The 22,895-nt window shown below is 39.2% G+C and overlaps 1 protein-coding gene across 3 annotated transcripts in view; it reads right to left on the reverse strand.

The window, feature by feature from the left end:
• Positions 1-22,895, reverse strand: part of LOC126475361 (exportin-5) — a 197,251-nt gene that overhangs the window by 38,305 nt on the left and 136,051 nt on the right. For all 3 annotated transcript variants that reach the window (XM_050103176.1, XM_050103177.1, XM_050103178.1), the window contains exons 14-15: positions 19,564-19,649; positions 16,167-16,393 (exon numbers count right to left, since the gene is read on the reverse strand). In XM_050103176.1, coding sequence (XP_049959133.1) covers positions 16,167-16,393; positions 19,564-19,649 — 313 coding nt within the window. The remainder of the gene's footprint in view (positions 1-16,166; positions 16,394-19,563; positions 19,650-22,895) is intronic.

The following is a 22,895-nucleotide window of genomic DNA, read 5'->3' on the forward strand; positions in this document are numbered from 1 at the left end:
GGCATGTGAACAAAACAGATGAAAGGGGATGAACACCTGAAGACACATTTCATGAACACAAACTACTTATTATAAACAAGGACAAAAAACCACACATATTTTCAAATAGAGTGGGTAATAACAGGAACGCAGACATTACAGTAACAAATAACAGAGTGCTCCATCACATATAATACTGGGACGTGAAGGACGGGCTCACTCACAACCATCACAATGTGATTCTGATAGATATTGGTTCTAATACACAAAACCCAGATGACAGCACCTTAATCTGCACAAGGAAGACTGAGTGAAGCTTTGTGACTTAATATCATTCTTCCCACTACACAAAGTGGAAGGTAGTGGAGAACATGCAATACATGTACTGACTGACTTATTAAGATATGCACAGTATGCTGCCATCCCAGTCACCACCACTAGACCCAGATACGAAATATCATAGAACAGGGAACCAACTAGACGATGGAATGACTCCAGAGACAAATGTAGGCAATGTCAATGTGCTGTGAGTGCTAGAGACTGACAGGTTGGACTTGAGCAATATCAGGAAACTCTGTTTCAAGCTAAAAAGAAACACTGTGCGGATTTTTTGGGCAGGCAATTGAAATACAATCACTGGGGTGAGCCATATAAACTCTTACTGAGAAAATAAAAATGCCACTAGTATTATCAACATTGGGGCAGGAAAATTGTGAATCGACCCACGGATGGAGGCACATGGCATAATTTTTGTTGTATAAGCTTCTTCTTGATGACAATCCAGAGACGGACGAACCTGAACACTTGCAATAATGAGCACAAATGTGAACACAATACACAACGTACGCACTGTCCGTCTCTATGCACAAGAGGAGAACGTACCTGGCTTTGATGGAATTCAAGCACGAATGCTACAACAGGTCACTCTGCAAATCACCCCATACCTGAGGAAATTTCATGACAATGCCATCTGGCTAGGGCAAGTGCCTGCAAGTTATAAAAAAATTTGTGGACCAAATTCTGTCAAAACCCAAATCTTATTAACTGATCTACCTCCTAAATTCACTGGTGAAGATCCAGGAGCAATTCCTTTGATCGCCTTCCTGCACACAGTGCGTGTATGGGCATTAGCCCACATCAATTTGGATTAACACTCAATAAATTGATAGATGGTGCAGTTAATTAGACTACTCAAATAGTTAACAAAACAGAAAATAAATATGCAGTAGCAATACCGATAGATATAGCAGGGGCCTTCAGCATTTGCACATCTTCAAAATCTGCAGTTCCCAGTGGCTCTGTACAATAATCTCTACAAAATATGGGCGCAGATTGGTGAGTGGGGAATCGAAGGTTATCAAAAACATCACTCACAAGGAACACCATGAATGCGATGTCACGAAAGGCCAATGATGTTTATGGCATTAGACGTCCCACATATTGTCTACCATGCTACCACAATATTGACTGCTAATGGCAACAGGGGGCAGGACTGGAAGTATACAATAGTGAGCACAGCATGAGGCTACGGAACATAGTTGAACTGCTTAATTAACGAGTAACTCACAACAGTGTGACAGTGCTAGTGGTGTTGATACACCGCAGAACAATGGCAACGATAAACAAAACAAACATTGTATTATATCTACAACAACAGTTGCTTACGTTGATATTTTATCAGAAAGGAACCCAACAAATTTCGCAGAGTGAGAAAGAACTGGCAGATGAAATATTAGCATTTCGGGGCATAATGAGTGAATGGAATGTGTAGAGTCATAAATACTCGTCTGTGTGGACAATATACATTGGGAGTACAATGATGACAATATGTGCTTAACAACTGAAAGTGATACTGAAACAAGTGTCGAGCTATGTAGTTCATGATCCTTGAGCAGTGGATATTAAACATAATTACATACATGGGAGATCATCTGCACCACAGTAAAAAAACAATTATGAACATATTTCAAATAAGTTTGCAGTAATATGACCTTGTACCACACAAGAAAAACTACGGATTTTTAAGGAAGGACAGGGTGTACTTTTTACAAAACTGGTGTTTGCACATTTCAATGATGCTCAATTCAATTTACAGGGTGTGCAGGGTAGTGACCTACTACGATATGCAGATCAAATTGCAAGTGATATAGATTACAGCAATTTCAAGGGAAGCAGTAGATGGTTGCACAACTTCAAACAGTGCTACAGAATTGGAAGACATAAGATAATGAAATTTTACACAAAACCTCAAATTGATGATGCACAGTGAACTGTAGCCCAAAAAATTGTAGTGAGATAAACAAACTTATCTCATCATCCACTAAGGAATTTGTTTTCATTTGTAACAAATCAGGATTTGAAGAGGAAATGCATGTGAAAGAAGCCCTGGAAATTAGATGTACAAAGAGAGTTGTATAAAGATCAATTAACATCAATGCCTTAATACATTTGTATACAATTATGCGGACTGTTGACCCAGATGGTAAATTGGCTGGAAAGTTATTTATTGTGTTATAGGAAGTTGGAGGTGCTCTGTCACCTATGATTCTTTCTGTGTGCTTGACCTTGCAATGCTAGTAGGGAATAACTACGAGGGTCATTCCGAAAGTAAAGCCTCCTATTTTTTTGTGGTGACTTCGGATGTTTGTGTCACATGTCATTGGTGTCATGCTAATGCTTGAACCTTCCTTTTTCATTTGCAGGTGGTTCCGTTGTTTTGCGGCAGTTGGCACCAGCAGAGGAGTGTTCCAAAATAGGGTCTGATATGGACGCGCATTTAAAACAGTGATGTGTGACTGAATTCCTCACTGCTGAAGAAATTGGGCCAATTGAAATCCATCAATGCTTACTAAAGGTCTTGGGGACAATACAACAGACGTGAGCAAAGTGAGGCGATGGATAAAGTATTTTCACAGTGGTGAAAAGGGTGCGCATGACAAGCCACAGCCCGATCGACCCTGCACAGCTGTAATCCCTTGCAATGAAAAGCATCGACCAACTCATCTGTGCTGATCGGCAGATAACGACCAGAGAATTGTGGGCAAAACTGAATGTCAGCTGTAATGCCTTGGAAACAATGGTTTTGCAAAGTCTGTGCCAGATAGGTCCTGCAGAAGCTTACAGAAGGGAAAAAAACCACTCATTGAATGGAAATTTGTAGGGACTCAATGGACCAATATGAAGCTGAAGGCGACAATTTTCTGAATAGCATTATCACTGGAGATGAGGCATGATGTCACCACTAAGAGCCGGAATTCAAAAGATAGTCCATGGAATGGTGACATGTGAATTCTCTGTCAAAGAAGAAATTCAAGACACAGCCATCTGCAGGTCAAGTGATGTGCACAGTCTTCTGTGATAGCCAGGATGTGGTTCTTTTGGATGTCCTGAAGCCTAGATAAACTGTCAAACTGTCAACACAGCAAACCACAAGACAACACTGACTACACTGAAATCCTGAATTTCCAAGGTAAGGTCAGAGTAGAAGACCAACTTTCAACTGCAATATTATAACACCAGTTTTGCGACCACACAACTCATTGCAAAGTTCAGCTTGACTGTCTTACCACATCCACTGCACAGGCCCAATTTAGCACCTTCAGAGTTCCATCTCTTTGGGCCTCTGAAAGATGGACTCCATGGCAAATATTTTCAAGACTCGGATGCTGTTGTCAAAGCTGTAAGGAAGTAGTTAGTCTCAGCTGGTTCCGAGTTTTACAAGCATGGCATGAAGGCTCTGGTTCATCATTGGCAAAAGCACATAACAAATGGTGGTGACTATGTGGAAAAATGACAGTCTGCAGCCGAAATATTGCTCTATTTAGCTGTGCTGTTGTGATTTGTGGATCTCCAGTAGGTTCCACTAAAAAAAAAGAGGGATTACTTTTCGAATGACTCTCGTATGTCACAGCAAGCAAGAATGGGAAAACGGGCATAAGAGAACTACAATAACTGTGCGAGCATTGCTTTTAGCCAATAGCTAGTCAAAATAATTTGCTTTTGCCTGGTTCCTGGTTTGTGTACAAAAATCGTATTCTTTTAGAGCAAACTATCCCTCCTGAAAAATGTGTGACATTGCAATTCATACCCACTGGAACCACTGTACAAATTCAGCCTCCAGATACTTTCTGTGCCTATAAAACATATTATCGCACTATCTGTAGCTACACCTTAAAGGATAGCCAGTTTCACGATATGCTCCATGATAGACTGTTTCACATTCCGTTGCATGCCATTACATTCCATCAGTTCTCATCACCCTATTACAGAGAGTGGATACCTTGCTGAACATCTTGTATAGTTTGTAGCTCACCTTTGATGTTGATGGTGCAAACCTTTGAGATCACTGTGGCATGCCATTTTTCATTCAGTGTTCGTAGTGCAAGTTATAGTTTGTTTTGAGCATTTCTTGAATGTCAATGATGCTGATTTTGTGAAGTGCAATATACACATCCTAACAGCAGCAGCAGCTGTCATCCAAGACACAAGCAGCCACAGGGAAGTAACCAAATTTGTGACATTTTACGAGTTCCTGATCTGGACCAAATTCTACAGTTTTATCTGTGTGCCTTGCTAGTTTAGTTTCTTGAGTTTCTGCACGTTAATTTAATATTTATTAGACACAATTCTCGCATTTTAATTTGTGTCATATTACAAGTTCCTAATTAGGAGTGAATTATTTAGTCTCACCTAAGTGCTTTGGTAGTTTAGTTTTTGAATCTCTGCATAGTAATCTAATTTATTAGACACAGTTCTTTTGTTTTCCTCCGTGTCTACATAAGAGTTCCACAATGTGTGTCAATTGTCCTTTGTTTGTCTGTTTAGTGTAGTTTTCCATGGTCTTTAGTATAGATAGGGACTGTGATAGTTGTGTACGGATGTGAGCCACGTTGGTGACACTTCGCTCTCAGTTCCAGGTTGAGATGGCTTCGGTTACACAGCTTGAAAATGTGCTGGAAGTGCACAACTGTTGTGGACCGACAGTGGGGATCCAACAGACGTCCAGTCTGAGTCTGCCGATCAGTCTGCACGCAACTAGCCAAGTCACTGTTCGCACTGAGGTTGACTCCTTACCTGTGGTCAAATGGGAGGCTGCCTCGGGGCATGGCAGATGGTGAAAGACTTCCCAGGGGGCCACACATAAGACCTTGCTGGTTAGTCTGACAAACAGGTTGCAGGTACACTCTGTAGCTGACACTATCCCTCAGCCAGATGCAGTCACTTGTCCTGTTTTAGAGGAAACCTCTCAGCCTGCAAGATCTCCACAGTCACAGAGGATGGGATTACTGATAGTTGGGAGCTCCAATGTTAGGCACCTTATGGTGCCCCTTAGGAACATGGCTACCAAGGAGATGAAGAAACCCAATGTGCACTCCGTGTGCATACTATGAGGAGTCATTCCAGATGTGGAACTGATCCTTCCGCTGAATAGATCAGGAGATGGCTGGATGAGTAGCAGGGGCTCTGTGGCATGGAATGGGTGGTCTTCTAGGTTTGAGGGTTTCGGGGAAACACAAAAAGGGGCTCAGTCTCAGAAGGTGCAATTTGAATACAGGAGGAATGCACATCCAGGAACCATGAGTAGAGCTGTTGTAAATTGTCGTAGTTGTACTGGGAAATTACCACAGCTCCATCGCTAATAGAAAGCACTGATACTCAAATCATTATAGACATTGAAAGCTAGCTAAAGCCGGAGGTAAGTTCAGGTGTCATTTTGTGAAGGACCTAACAATGTTCAGGAAGGATAGCCTAAACACAGTTGGCAGTGGCATGTTTGTTGCTGTCAGAAGTAGTTTATCTTGTAGCAAAACTGAAGTAGACAGTTCCTATGGGCAGAGGTCATTCTATGCAAACAGAATAAATAATAATTGGATGCTTTTACTGACCTCCTAACTCAGATGATAAAATTGCTGAAAGGTTCAAAGAAAACTTGAGTTTAATTTCAAAACACATACCCGACTCATACAATTATAGTTGATCATGGCTTTAATTTACCCTCGATGTGTTGGCAAAACCCCCAAATCATCCAAAAATAAATGACAAAATATATCTATTTAAAAAAGCAGATAAAAATACACTTGGCGCTTTCCTGAGAAACAATCTCCAATCCCAATCAACAATGTAAGAGTAGATCAGATGTAGATTGAATTGGCAATCTTTTACAAAAGCTCAAAATTTTGCACGGACTTCAATGTGAGATGCTTATAATAGTTTCCACAGCGAAACTTTGTCTTGAAACCTGAGAGAAAATCTAAAGACTTTCGTAGCTTGAATTCAAAGAAATAGTATCAACAGCAATTGAGAGATTTATACCAAATAAATTAACAAACGACAGAGCTGATCTGCTCTGGTACACAAAATGGTTCAGAACACTGTTGTAGAATGAACAAAAAAAGCACGCCAAATTTAAACAAACACAAAATCTCCAAGATTGGCAAACTTTTACAGAAGCTCAAAATTTTGCACGGACTTCAATGTGAGGTGCTTATAATAGTTTCCACAGCGAAACTTTGTCTTGAAACCTGGGAGAAAATCCAAAGACTTTCTGGTCGTATGTAAAGTATGCTAGCAGCAAGACACAATCAATGCCTTCTCTGCATGATAACAATTGAAATACTATTGACGACAGTGCTGCCAAAGCAGAGGTACTAAACAAAGCCTTCCGAAATTCCTTCACCAAAAAAGATGAAGTAAATAACTCAGAATTCGAATCAAGAACAGCTGCCAACATGAGTAACTTAGAAGTAGATATCCTCCGAGGAGTGAAGCAACCTAAATCACTTACTAAAAGCAATCTTCCAGTCCAGGCTGTACACCAATTAACTTCCTTTCAGAGTAAGCTGATGCAACAGCTCCATACTTAACAATCATATCAATTGCTCGCTCAACGAAAGATCCATATCCAAAGACCGGAAAGATGCACAGGTCACACCAATAGTCAAGGAAGGCAGTAGAAGTAATCCACTAAATTACAGACCGATATCATTAACAATGATATGCAGCAGGATTTTGGAAAATATATTGTGTTTGAACGGTCTATTGTTACATGGTCAACATGGTTTTAGAAAACATCGTTCTTGTGAAACACAACTGGCTCTTGATTCACGAAAAGTGTTGAGTGCTACTGACAAGGGATTTCAAATTGAATGCATATTTCTATATTTCCAGAAGGCTTTTGACACTGCATCACACAAGCAGCTTGTAGTGAAATTGCATGCTTGTGGAATATCATCTTAGTTAAGTGACCGGGGTTGTGATTTCTTGTCAGAGAGGCCACAGTAATAACTGACAGAAAGTCATCGAGTAAAACAGAAGTGATTTCTGGCAGTCACCAAGGTAGTGTTATAGGCACTCTGCTATTGCTTATCTACGTAAATGATTTAGGAGTCACCTGAGCAGCTGTCTTAGGTTATTTGCAGATGATGCTGTTCTTTATTGTCTAATAAACGCATCAGAAGATCAAAACAAATTGCAAAACTATTTAGAAAAGATATCTGAATGGAGCAAAAATTGGCAATTGACCATGAATCATGAAAAATGTGAGGTCATCCACTTGAGTGCTAAAAGGAATCCATTAAACTTTGGTTACACCATAAATCAGTAAAATCTAACAGCAGTAAATTCAACTAAATACCTAGGAATTACAATTATGAACAACATAAATTAGAAAGAACACATAGAAAATATTGTGGGGAAGGCAAACTAAAGACTGCATTTTATTGGCAGAATACTTATAAAATGTAACTGATCTACTAAAGAGGCTTGTCCGTCCTTTTTTGGAGTACTGCTAAGCGGTCTGGGATCCTCACCAGGTGGGATTAACAGAGTACATCGAGAAATTTCAAATAAGAGCAGTACATTTTGTATTACTGTGAAATAGGGGAGAGAGCATCATTGACATGATACACGATTTGGGGTGAACATAATTAAAACAACGGCATTTTTCATTGCAGTGGAACATTATCACCAACTTTCTCCTCCGAATGCAAAAATATTTTGTTGATGCTGACCTACATAGAGAGAAATGATCATCATAATAAAATAATCGAAATCAGAGCTTGCTCGGAAAGATGTAGGTCGTTTTTTTCTGCACGCTATTCAAGACTGCAATAATAGAGAATTATTGTGAAGCTGGTTCGATGAACCTTTTACAAGGCACTTAAGTGTGATTTGCAGAGTATCTATGTAGATGTAGATACACATCTAATATTTTTCCTGTTATAACTGTTAAAACAACACTTTCAAATGAGCCTTACTGAAGACTCAACTTGCAGCCTCGCAGTCAAGTGGTTCCTTGTAACGGACTTCTGTAGGTATCGATTTGTGCGGATCCATTTTCTGGAACATTACCACTGAACCCTTCCTGACGTCAATGAAAGAGGATGACCATACAGGAGTGTAGTCGCAAAGGCTGGTGACCTCCTCCTTGTGATAGTGGCAAACTCGAAAGAGAATCCTGAAGTGGAAATGCCAGCAGACTTACACACACTATGACACTATGAGCAATTGGTGTGCTGCAAATAAACTCTCTACATTATGCTGAATGGAAACTTATAAAGGAATCCTACAGATAAATTAGATGGAAAAAGCATCAAAAGAAACTTGTACAAGATACTTGGGCATATTCCTGGACCAGAAATTAAGACTTTAATCCAAACATAAAAATGGACAGAGAAAGGGCATGCAAGTTACTGCACAAGCCAGTACCAACATAGCGAACTATAGACAGCCCATGACTGCAATGTAATATACACACATCAAAAAAAGTTTTGAATCACCCCGGTTCCTAGAGCTCCTGAAGAAAGACGTTGACTGTGGATATTGTATCACAGTCCCTTTGACTGTTCAGAGATGTCACTAAACCTGTACAAAGATGTACACAACCATGCTTAAGCAGCACCTATTAGATGGGGAGAGTCTGACAGCCGATTAGTTCCAGTCACTCCAACAGGAAGGAGGTACAAGGCTCATACTATCTGTAGTTCAACCATGCCTAGACGGTCAATACTGCGGTTCGATCGCATCTGCATTGTTACTTTGTGCTAGGAAGGGCTCTCAACAAGGGAAGTATCCAGGTGTCTTGGAGTAAACTGAAGAGGAACTGTCGACATGCCTCGGTCAGGCCACCCAAGGGCTTCTACTGCAGTGGATGACTGCTACCTACGTATTATGGCTCAGAGGAACCCAGACAGCAGCACCACCATGTTGAATAATGCTTTTTGTGCAGCCACAGGACATTGTGTTACGACTCAAACTGTGTGCAACAGGCTGTATGATGTGCAACTTCACCCCCAACATCCACAGCGAGGTCCATCTTTGCAATCACGACACCATACAGTCTGGTACAGATGAGCCCAACAACATGCCGAATGGACTGCTCAGGATTGGCATCATGTTCTCTTCACCCATGAGTGTCGCACATGTCTGAGAGCGACTTATATATCGTAGAAAGTGGGCGTGACCAGAGTTACACGTGATATGCAGAGATAATCTTTGTCAGAGATAAAACTTAACTATCGATCGTAATCTCGTCTCGGATAAAACTGTCTAGCAATTCTGTAGTGCTACTGTCCAAATATCACTAAGTTTCATGGTCTCTTCTTTCCGATTAAAATTATCCCTATGTTTATATATTTCAATTGCTTCTCTACAAAGCCGTGGGTAATAGTTCGTCGTCGTAGATAAAATTTTTGTTTCGGAAAACTTCACTTGATGATTTCCTGACTGAAAAGCGTGTTCTGTTACAGCCGATTTATCTGTTTTTCCTAATCGGCAAAGACTTCTGTGTTATTTTAACCGTGTATTTACGCTTCTTTCTGTTGTTCCAACATAAACTTTACCACAAGTACACAGAATTTTATATACGCCACTGGCTGATAGAGGAGCGCGTTTATGTTTTACAGACCGAAGAACATGACAAATTTTCTTCGTTGGTCTAAAAACAGGTCTAATATCATGTTTACTTAAAATCTTTCCAATCTGATCCGTTACTTTCTTTATAAAAGGGAGAGAGACTGTATTCTTCCATCATTTTTCGGACTTGTCCTTAAGCTTTTTGTTGTTTGGGTGCAGAATTCTGCTTACTGCTTTCTTTGAGTAGCCATTTTTCTCAAAAGCGTGCTTCAGATGTTTTAATTCGTCGTCTAGATACTCCGGCGTGCAAATCCGTCTGGCTCTGTCAACGAGACTTGTAATCACACCTCTCTTTTGTTTCGGATGGTGGTTAGAGTTTTTATGTAAGTATCTGTCTGTGTGCGTTATTTTTCTAAAAATCTGTTGTTTCAATCTTCCATCCGTCTGTCTCATAACTAAAACATCCAAAAACGGTATTTTGTTATCATTTTCTCTCTCCATGGTAAACTGGATTCTTGGATTTATATTATTAAGGTGATCAAAAAAATCGCCTAAGGCTTCTCTACCATGTGGCCAGACCACAAATGTATCATCTACATACCGATACCAGTGAGATGGTTTCTTATCTGCTTTTTCCAAGGCTGACTGTTCGAATTTCTCCATGTAGAAATTAGCTACTGCAGGACCCAATGGGTTACCCATTGCTACACCATTAAGTTGTTCATAAAATTCATTATTCCACTGGAAATGACTGTAAGTAAGACAATGTCTGAAAAGAGCAGTCAGATCTTCTGGAAAAATATCCGTTATAAAATCCATAACTTCATTAACAGGAATCATAGTAAATAAAGATACTACATCGAAACTTACTAAAAGATCTTCAGGAGTCAGAATTAAACCTTCAGTTTTCTCTATAAAATGAAATGAGTCAGTTTTTCCAATATACGGTTGTAAACGAGTTGTTAGATATCTTGCTATTTCGTACGTAGGAGAATTGATAGCACTAACAATCAGTCTCAGAGGAAGGTCCTTCTTACGTACCTTGGGTACATAAGACAAAACGTTAGGAGCTGAAGAGTTTCATGGACCACGACCTTACATCCCGGAAGGTTTACCAGAAGTTGTGGATAGCATGCCACGACGAATACAGGCACGCAGCAATGCAAGAAGACAGGCTATTGGGTATTAGAAGTAACGGTGTGTACAGCAATCTGGACCACCACCTTTGAAGGTCTCGCTGTATGGTGGTACAACATGCATATGTGTGGTTTTCTTGAGCAATAAAAAGGGCGGAAATGATGTTTATGTTGATCTCTATTCCAATTTTCTGTACAGGTTCTGGAACTTTCAGAACCGAGGTGACGCAAAACTTTTTTTGATATGTGTTTATGAATCTGCTCTCTTCAAGTCAACAATATGTTCTGCTGCCAATGTGTGGGCACATTGAATCTGCAGCACAGCTAATACCATGGTCGTAAGGTGCAGACAGAGGGGTGCACTCCTGCAGCTGGTGGTGGTGGTGGTGGTGGTGGTTAGTGTTTAACGTCCCGTCGACAACGAGGTCATTAGAGACGGAGCGCAAGCTCAGGTTAGGGAAGGATTGGGAAGGAAATCAGCCGTGCCCTTTCAAAGGAACCATCCCGGCATTTGCCTGAAACGATTTAGGGAAATCACGGAAAACCTAAATCAGGATGGCCAGAGACGGGATTGAACCGTCGTCCTCCCGAATGCAAGTCCAGTGTGCTAACCACTGCGCCACCTCGCTCGGTCCTGCAGCTATCAGGGGCTTTCTGCACCACTTTGGTGGAAGCACTATGCATGGTGCTCGGAGTATACCCAACAGATATAATTGCTAAGTATTGTGCAGCAACAGATTGGCTGGAAATGAACAGATCAGAGGCAGACAGAGACCACTTAGGAGAGGAAATAGACCTTAAGAGAGCTCAAAACCTGGAGAGTGAATTCATGGCAAACAAAATGGGACAACTGTGAAGAGGCCTGTAGGATAGCTGCAGGCCTCCCCAGCATCAGGGAGTGACTGAGGACGAAACATGTTCATACCAGTCGGGGCATCGTTCATTTCTTAACTCATTTACTGGATGTAAATCTTCATCAGGAGGCTGATTGTGCCTGTGGAGAGGGAGGGACCCCAGAACACACACTCTAGTACTGCAACCATTGGTACTGTGACCGCACTTACAGGACAGCATAACACAATCCCTTAGAGATCGGACCAGGTGGACCTATCTCAATGACTGTGCAGACAGAATATCTAGAGTGCTGCATAAAGGGTACTTGCAACAACAAGAGTACAGGCAGCAACAAACGTAGACAACAAATGATTCCACAGACAATAGTAGCAAGACAGAAGAAAGTAATAGCAACAGCTGATCAGACAACAGCGGGAAAGGTGAAGACAGACAAATGTAAAATAAGGACTAAATTAGTCCTGACTGAAGTAAAGCATGTCGAGTCTTCTGCTGTACATGTACAATTTTTTTTCTCAACCAGTTTCTCTTATTACAAGCATACAAGCATCATCACTGGAGGAAAAACCGTACAGTGAAAAATCAAAATGATGTCAACATCAAATAGTGTGTGATCATATGTTCTATATAAATAAATGTCATGGTGATGCCCATATAAACAGTAAAGCTGACTTCAAGGCAATTCGTACACCATACTACCTCTATGAAACACAATGGAGTCAGTTTTATTGTTTGTATGGATTTCAAATGGTTCAAATGGCTCTGAGCACTATGGGACTTAACATCTGTGGTCATCAGTCCCCTAGAACTTAGAACTACTTAAACCTAACTAACCTAAGGACATCACACACATCCATGCCCGAGGCAGGATTCAAACCTGCGACCGTAGCAGTCGCGCGGTTCCGGACTGAGCGCCTAGAACCACTAGACCACCGCGGCCGGCTGTATGGATTTCATCACGGCACTTATTTATATAGAACATGTGACCATGCACTACTTGAAGTTAAGGTCATTTTGATTTTACACTGTACAGCTTTTCCTCCAGTGATGATGGTTGTAATAAGTGAAACCAGATGAGAAACAAAGTTGCACATATACAGCTGAAGACTCAAGGTGGTATGCTTCAAATGTCTGATGGCTGTAAGCAGTTATCTTTATAAAGTTTCTAAATGTTTAATCATCAAAGTGTTCACAACATTAACATTAAACTGCACAAGAAATTTAGAATTAAAGAACAACACATGCTGCTACATAAAGTGACCAAACACAGATGTAGAATCATACCACCTGAGGGTGAGACACTCGCCCTCAAGTGGTGAGCAGTAATAGACTGGGCGAAGGCTGCCCAGGAGCAAGAGGCTCAATGTCTTTCTGAGGCACTTCCTCATGGACAGCAATAATGGTGATGTTCTTTTTACATAAATCGTTAACTTTATATACTTCCATTTCCTAATTAGTTTGAAGTTTACCAGTATTAAAACTGTAAAATTGTTAAGCTTTGTTAAAACAAGAAGAAATCGAATAAGCTTCATATCCTGTATTTGTACAATTTAATATCGTGAAAACACTGCCTGTCTTAGTAACTAGATGGCAGGTCATTTGGAAATGGCAGCAAATAATATAAAATAACTCATATTATTTTGCTAAACACTTCAGTCATTTATTTAAGCGTAACTGAATCTCCCAACACCAATGATTGCATTACATAGGGGTTTCTGCAAATTTTGCAGTACAATTTGCTGTTCAGAGGGGCACATGCAAAATTCTGAAAAAATAAAATGTGGGTCTGTGGAAGGGGGTGGGGGTGAGGGTGACAATGCGTTGTCACGTGCGAGTGAAGATGTAAGAAGACACAAAATTTACTCAAAATATGTGTTTTATGGAGACATACAAGGTTCGCTATTGAACACTAATTAATTCTTTCTTCTGGCTGCCTTTTCAATTTCGAAGCGATCCCATATGTGTAACAATAAACGAAGTGGCAATTAAACAACCTGAGTGGTTTTGGTACTGGCAAATAAAGAGTGTGCTGCAGCAGGTTTCAACAAGTTTGTGTCATTTAATACTTTTCCCACCTTCAGCTCGACGTGCGTGGTTATATGCTATTCAGTCTCACTGTACCAATCGTCTGTTGAAGGTTTGTACTAGTGTTTCAGCAAAGTGTTCAGATGGAGCAATGAGTTAACAGAAGCTCACGCCATGTTAAAAGAAGTGTATGGACATGAATGTTTATCAAGAACGCAATATTTTGAGTGGTGCAAAAGATTTAAGAAAGGATATGAAATGACTGACGACCTGCTCCCTGGATGACCCTCAACATAAAAAAGGGTGACAATATTGAGAAAATTGTTAAACTGGTCCATGAAAATCATCATCAGTGTGTCTGTTGAGGTTCTGACTACCGTTCATGTATGAGTGAAGAGACGAAGATCTGATTTTGGAACTGAAGGTCCTGAATGCTTCACCAACACAATGTGCCAGACCCTTCTGCAGTATCTATAAAGAAATTCCTTGTGAAATACGGCGTCACCTTGTTGGACTGCCTATTGTATTTTCCCCACCTAGACCACCTCAAATTGGTACTTCATGGGAGAAGATCTGACAGTGTGGAAGTGGTGAAAGCAAAAGCGATGGAGGTTCTCAACAAGCTGACAGAAGCAGACTTCCGGCACAGCTTTGAATAATAGAAGTTCATAAGAAGAGTTCTACGAACTTTATTTTGGGTGTAAAGTTGGTGAGTGGGACAAGAACTGGGTCCCCCATATATTTTGTTCACCATTTACTACAATCCTGACAGGTTGGTTAAAAGGATCACATCACATGTTCCTGCTCCCATGAGTGGACGGAACCAGCAGACCACATAGCAGACCATCATTTTTGTTTGGCAAATATAAATAGAACCATCTCAATAACAAGGAATCTGTAGTATTCTAATTTACCATAAGGTATATTTCCTGATGTTACAGTGAAGAATTGGTGACAACAGCTGCCTGAGAATTTGATAATGAATGAAAGCAAATACAGTGACGAATACACAGAAGACAGACCTAGATATCCATGTTGACCAAACACTGCAAGGCCACTCTGAATTCAATAAGTCACACTTTTTGCCTCATGGGGATTTCAACAATCTAGTTTGTGATCTAAATTTGTGGAAGCAACAGGCTGACCTATTAACTTCATGATCAAAATGATGGACTCTTCATCTTCACAATACCAATGTTAGTGCTATCATGACTGCCGTGCTGTTCTTTCTCAACATTTCTCCATGGAATGTGACACTATTTTCTGTAATGACATCGAGTCCAGCATTGAGAATCTTCTGTGAAAATGAATGGTGCATGTTCAGAAACTCCAACAGAGTAACCCTGAAAGCAGTACTTCTCCTAAACTGGAAAAATTTCTTTCTGTTATGACTGCTCATTCAGTTAATCTGAAGGAGACACGTGAGAAGTTTAGATGACTACACATACTTTACCAATATTAGAAATGTAAATGGCATATATGTAGAGATCTCCAGATAATTGCAATTCTTCTTGGCATGCACTTCCAGTACAGAAAGCACTGCAGATTTCTATGTGAGTGGGACAGCAGAGACAGAAAAATACACTGTGGGAATAAATGGCCTGCTTGGAATGAGCTACAGCCTGGCAGAAGAACATGATGGACACTCCCATTCTTGGCCCCAGAAATGTGTATCAAGGATCACTGAAGCAGAATTAAGGAAGGAATATTTGTAGACTGCAAATTAAGGAATTAATTTCTGATGAACGTTTTTTCGAGTGACGCTGTAAGAATAATATGGCTGTTTTCCACAAGTGTCTGTAGAGCTTTCTAGGCAACCACAGGGTAGAGAACAATTGCAAAACTGTACAACAACTGACAAGATAATATCACCTTATGAGCTGTGCCATGTCACTTAAATAACATATCTTGAATGATCATTTGTTCTTCCCAAATTACACTGGTGCCATTCATGATGAACACTGAGGACAGTTCCACAAGGACATTTCTCAAATTGGAAAGCATTAGCAGAGCAAATAAAGTAGCACAATGTTATAAGCCTCCTGTCAACCTTACGAACCAATATTTTTAAGTAAGATTCTTTACTTTCTTTACTCTTATGTTACTCATTTCTTTTATTCTTTTGTGTACTGGTAGAAGTTTTCTTCTATTTGCAATTGGCAGTCTTATTGAAAGAGTGAGCCATTTTGCCAGATCTATCTAACACATAAGCTGCATACACATTTACAAATATCATTATTACATTAAAATGGAGGCCAACACAGAAATTTTCAAATACTTGGATTGAATGGTAAAACACCAGTGTTTTATGAGCTCACTCACCTAAATATACACAACACGATAGGCTGGCAAGTTGCCTCTGTGCGTAGCAACAATGTGCCCAATTCACTTATAACCTCTGTCTGCAAGGACGATGTGCGTGTAGGTTCTGTTTCTTCATGTTCCATTGTCTCCATTACAGTCTCGGTTGTACCACCTATAAGAGCTACACGCAAAACTTCCAGATATTCACGTGTCAACATCCGGTTCAGCATGTCTTCAAGAACTTCCTAAAAGAAACCAGAATGTTCTTGAATAAAGAACACAAATACATGTTTAACATTCATATAATGAAAATACCAACAGACTAAAACAAATGTTACAAGCTGGCATAATGGATAACAAATAACAATAATAATAATAAAACTCACATCTACCACAGTGAAAACTCCAAGAGACAGGATTGTTAGTATACTTTTACTCAGTACTGTCTTAGGACACGTGGCAATGTCAAAACAGTATTTACTCGATAGAAAAGTGCAGCCAGGTATTCCATAAACTTATAGTTGTTGATAACAAGAGAGAATTTAAAATAACCTATGAAATTCACATCCAGAATAACAGCAGTACAAATTATTTCCACATAGGTTATGGTTCGTGTCTAGGATTCAGAATCGAGCTTTTTATTTTGCTGGGGAGAAAAAATCTAAATACAAAAGCATCTCTATAGCCCCTCTTTAATTTATCTAAAGATCTGGACTCTGGGATTTACATTCCTGTTAATAATAGCATTTATATTATCGTATTTATCCAAGTATACAATGACCTCCTAATTTTAAGAGGCTCCTAAAGAAAAATTTATTTTTAACATATCCAGACTATTCAAAATTACACAGTTTTCTTACAAAGTACCTGCCTAAAACATTAGCATTATACCTATTCTAAGCTTAGACCATTTACTGATTGCTTACATTTTGATAATACGAAGAGGAATAAAATAAAGAAAAGGAAATGCTTTACATTAATTTTTATCTTCACTACCTTTTTTGCTTGCTATCCTGCCATCTGGGGTCTCACTACTGCATAGCTGGCTGTTCCTTCCACATATGTTGTGTTTTCTGTTGTTGTGTTTTTGATGGGGCCTGACAACAGCTTTTCTTGCCAAATACATATCATATTTCGCTTCTGTACTGACATCAGAATGTGTCTTGCCTCCAAATGTATGATCTGCCAGCCACTCTCTCACTGGCAGCATAGTATCAGCAGCTGACACACCCCCTTTCTTTCCCACCATACCCCACGGTCAGCATTGAAAACACTGCTGCAGCAAACAAATTAGTATGCCACTGGCCCCTATCTGGACTTTAACTGTCTCCTGCAGAAATACATATTCTTGTTGCAAATTTGTCCCATTTTAGGTCAGTTCCAATGGATTCAGTCAAATTGCAGTTTAAACGTGGTAGATGTTCATACAAAGCCAAAGTAGTGGTATAGATTCTCTTTGCTGGCAACATGATGGAGATCTGCTACCTCTTCACCATCTCCCCCCCCCCCCCCCCCCCGCCCCCTCCCTCCCACACCCACCCTAGTTCTCAATCAAGCTGGTATTCAGTGTTGCCCCTCTGACCCTTATGTTGTGCTGTGCTTACAACTATGGGACATGAACTGCAATATCTTCTAGGATACAGGTAATACGTAACACCACCAATTAATATACAAATAAAAGATCGCAATCACAATTCAGTTGAATTATCAAACATTTACTTGCCCCACAATGCAGTGGTGTCTGTCAGCACTATCTCCATGCGGTAACAATTACAGTCTGTTTAATATGATTTATTTCATGTTTTAGACATTTAATTCTGGATTAATTTTCTTTTTTGCTTCATTTGAATGTCAACATCTTTCTCTAAAGCTGGTTAAAATGTGGTAACATTTTACCTGGTATTCTAATATGTGCACAGTGGCCGAATTTCTCACCTGCAACCTATCTGGTAAATTACAGTCTCTCATAACCAAATAAAATATTGACTTGCTTTCTGAATCAAGAAATGTTTTTTGAAGGACAAAATTTTCGCCATACGATATTACCTTTACCATTACTTAAAAAGCACCACAAATGTTTGTATATGGTATCTATACATGTACGAGAACTTTTATTGTAAACCTGTTCAAATACACGACAGTTAATAAGATGACAGAATTTAATCTTACATCCTTTTGTGTTTCACAGAACTGTTAAATTTTAAGCAGATCAATAGACCGTTGTGGTGACTAGTCCATAGTTTCTCATGTATCCTTTGTACTGGTGCACGAGTCAAATGTTATGTGATTGAGCAAAGTCAATAGTGCACTGAGAGCTTCAGTGTATTAGGAAATCATCTGTAAATGTAAAACAACCCCTATATTAAGCAACATAAAAATTTTGAACTCAGCAGCAATAGTTTTATCTCTGAATATAAGATGACCCTATATTTTTCGATTGATGATTTTGGAAAAAACCTTCGTCACATAGTCAAGTACATATGGTAAATACGTTTTAAATTTTCCAATACACAAACAGCTGATAGTGTATCTGAGAACAGTAATATTACATAAATGCATAGTATGAAGAAGCAGATAAAAAAGCAACTGAATAGTATAAGGAGAAGAGCAAAGCCCCCTTGCCCCTAATAGCTGCTTTGCTCCTATTGTATAAGTACAAAGTAATCTAAAAGATATTCTAATAATTATCAATATGAGGAAATTAGTGCTAGTAATAATTTATTGTTTGTACACTTTACAGTAGTAGTCTGGAGTGGCCTGCAGTATGTTAATATATAAATTGACTTGTTCCACATCCATGAAGGCTTCACAATGGGAGTTATGAAACACAAAATATATGAATGAATAAATGAAGTAAATGCACTACAGGTGGGAGGAGAAGAGTAGGGGAGCAAGACCTTCCCACAGAAAAAATGGAAATAATGGTACTGGCATGCAGTGTTGTCGAATACTTAACAAATGTGTATCCGGAGTAGTATACATTGAAAGGCAATATTTAAAACTAATGCACAAAGTGCGCTCGGTAACTGTACATCACCGATTTCAATATCAATACATATAATGTGTTGAGCAACTATTTTTACTATTCATCTACATGTGCAGTGTCATTTCCTTCCCTTTCTTGTCTATACACCTTTCTTTTACCTATTCTTCCTGATGCAGGAACTATTTCCCAAGTTCCAAAACATCAATAAATTTAACACGTTATGGATGTAAGACCTCTCTGGACACAGCAATTGGTAAGAAGATATTCTTTACTTGATACAGTCCCTCTTATAAAGGATATAAATATGAACAACCCAAATAAAATAAAAAATTAAGAGATTGTTGCCTTCTTTAATAACCTCTTGGTTACCAAACAAACAGTACAAGAAAAGAAAATGAAGAGCAGGCTTCTTTTTTCCAGGAAACTTACCTGTGTATCTGTATTGTCCTCATCAATGCTCCCCGTTTCATACAGCTGTGTAATGTACTGCCACTTTGCATTGAGACGCTGAAACACTAAATACGGTTTAATATCAATTGAAAGGTATGACTGCAACTCAACTTTCATGCTACATTTTGGTTTTCACCATCTAAATATTGGTGTACAAACAAATATGAGAATTCTAGGTGGACTAAATCAGAAAGAAAGATATTACTCCTGAAATGAGGCAAAACCACTGAAATGAGACAAAATTTTCATTAGAAGCAATAACTAAATACACTATGCAGCAAAACACAAGAAAAAGTATATTATTTATCTTAAGATAACTGTCAGACTATCCTCAAATCCCAACCATCAGACTATTCTCAAAACAGTTGTGAGATTACAACATATGTTTGGAAGAGGCAGCCTTCAATCATACTGACACTAACAGCAGGTAGTAAGTGGCAATCCAGTTTAACACAAAAATCAAGCAGTTATTAAAAACACTTTTAGTGTACAAACATTTAAATCCAGACAGTATCACACTTGGAGAACTGTGGTTTTGATTTTCATTCTCTAAATGTCATCATAATGTATAATATAACATGAACACCTATTCAAAATCCACTGCAGTTGCTGGTCATTTCTGTTGGAATGCTACAGAATAACACCACTGCATTAAAAATAATTTCCAATGTGATGAAGAACCTTCCTATCTTAACTTTCAGATACTTGTTCTGATTTCCATACACTGAAACATCGTTTCACCTTCTGGAATTCACAGTGAGGTTGAAATTTCACCTTTCAAAGATAAGAGTCATGTAGTACTTCTCTAGATATCATGCTGTCTTCCTCAAAATTGGCTTCAATCTCACTGATAGTCAAATCCACACTTCAATACAACGATATGTCCACAGTGACAGTTGCCATCCTTCCATGTGAAACACACTCTCCTCTACTCTTTATATTCACCACAATGTAATCATTTTGATACTGGTTGGCTACATTAATAAACTGCCCTTATTTCTTTAAAAAAGAGGCACTGAGTTGCTTGCTCTTCATTATCGCTGTCAGCAACTTAATGCCTACTGTATGTGATGAGTAGTAAACATCTCACCAGTTTGTTTACAAGCAGATCACTCATACCATTTCAGACGACCTCAAAAACAGTGGCTCCCCATAGTAGGAACAAAAGACTGTATCTGTTTCCACTGAATACTATCCTGATGTGGAGAGCATCAACTAAATTCTTCACCGGTGATACGATGTTCTGAAGTTGTGGTATTAAATGTAACCTGCTCAGTCCACTATCCTCACATCATTCAGAGTAGTTCTGTTCCGGCCTTCCATTACAGACAGAGTGGACATTTAGGCAGTTTGTTTACCAAATTATAAATCTGATACTAAAAGCCAGTTAATGCTTTCCTAATATCTCACTATAAAGTGACAAGAATGGTGTGTCACTGCTAGTGCAATGTTCACAGAGGCTTTTTCGTTGAAAAATAATAACAGCTGTCAAATAAGGGTAAAAGCACTACTAAAGACATTTCATGTGGTTGGGTCAGGAGTCCTTAGGTGATCTTGGTAAACATACCATTTCATCCGAAATAGGTGACATGGTTAATTTTTAGGTTTTGTGCCTCAATCAGTAAAAACAGACCTATTATAGAATCACTTTGTTGTCTGTCTGTCTTCTCTTTGTCTGACTGTTAAAAACCTTTTCCCCTCCGGAACGGATAGGTTTATAAAGCTGAAATTTATGTCACATACTAACATACATGGTCGCTTAACAGTGTAAAAAAATTGAAGCTTCTCAAGTCAATGCAATCAAAAGATAGGGCCATTTATGTCAGCTATTTTGACACTCTCATTAAAACCTACAGAGTACTTCTTGTTGACCTGGAATCATGAAATTTGGCAACAAGCAAGGTTTCAAGATACAAATAAAGGGAAAAAATCCAAAAATTGTGAATTAGTAATTATGACAGTATTATGAAAAGGACAGATTGCTATTCACACATAGGTGTGTGAGGTTTTTGTGTGTGTGTGTGTGTGTGTGTGTGTGTGTGTGTGTGTGTGTGTGTGTGTGTGTTGTCTAATTTGGATGAAGGCCTTTCTGCCGAAAGCTTACTTGGTTGACAGTCTTTTTGTTCGGCCTATCTGTGACTCAGCATCTCTGCTATATGGTGAGTACCAATCTATCTTTATATAATACTGCCATTATTCTATCAAGGATTTTCCACTGTTTAAATTTGTAATTATATCACACAAAAATATTTCTTTTGCTATTTGTTATCTCTACACATAATTACTAGGTCTACAACTTTGCTTCCACCATTTTTTCTCAAAGTTCAGGGCTTTATTGTAAAAAGCTTACAAAAAAATTATGATTCATAGTATTGCCCGTCGCTGGCCACTACATTCTCCCATCTTTCAGATAGCACACAAATCCCGTGGCGGAAGAACTGGGCATCTTTTGTGGGGACCCATGAATCGATTCAATTTTGCACTTGTTCATATGATCAGAAGTGCTCGTCAGCCAGACTGTATGCCACTGATCGAAAAAGGTGGTAGTCAGAGAGAGCAACATACGGAGAATATGGCGGGAGGGATAGGACTTCTCATTTCAATGTTTCCATGTACATTTTGACGGGTTTTGCGATGTGGGGTCGAGCACTGACCTGCTGCAAAATTTCCTTTACGTGTCTATCGCTGCATTGTGGCCATCTGTGTTTCAGTGCTGTGCTCGAATGCATCAATTGCTTTCGATAAAGATGTCCTGCGACTGTCTTCGTCTGTTTCAGTGGCTACAAAAACGTTCTGTTCTCCCCCGCCATGCTGGTCTTCGACATCACAATCACTGTTCTTAAGACGTTGAATACATTCTCTGCACGTTCTTTCACTAACAGTTCCCTCACCATTGGTCTTACCCAGCATTTTAAGAGCCACAGCCGCAGATTTCTTCATGATAAAGCAGAAAATTAAAACTTCCCACAAATGGCGAGAAATGGGTACGTAAGTTGACGTACTTAATCAAGAACAACCTTATGATGCAATCAGAAATCGACTAACATTTTTATGGTATTATGTTTATAGATGCCTAAGCTTATTGTATTACACCTATGACCAACCACCTGAACCCCACTTGCTGCTACTGCTGTCCATTGCAAAACGGCAGAAGCAAAGTTGCAGACCTAACACATTTGAAAGGAATCCCCAGAACATGTGTCCTAATTGCAATCTGATAATTTTATTTTTTCCCGATATTGCAAATTGTATTATAAATCCAAACAATGAAGGATTAACAGTGATACACCTAAACAACTTGTTTTTGACAC

Source organism: Schistocerca serialis, chromosome 4 (assembly GCF_023864345.2).
Source record: "Schistocerca serialis cubense isolate TAMUIC-IGC-003099 chromosome 4, iqSchSeri2.2, whole genome shotgun sequence".
In the NCBI taxonomy this organism is placed as follows: domain Eukaryota; kingdom Metazoa; phylum Arthropoda; class Insecta; order Orthoptera; family Acrididae; genus Schistocerca; species Schistocerca serialis.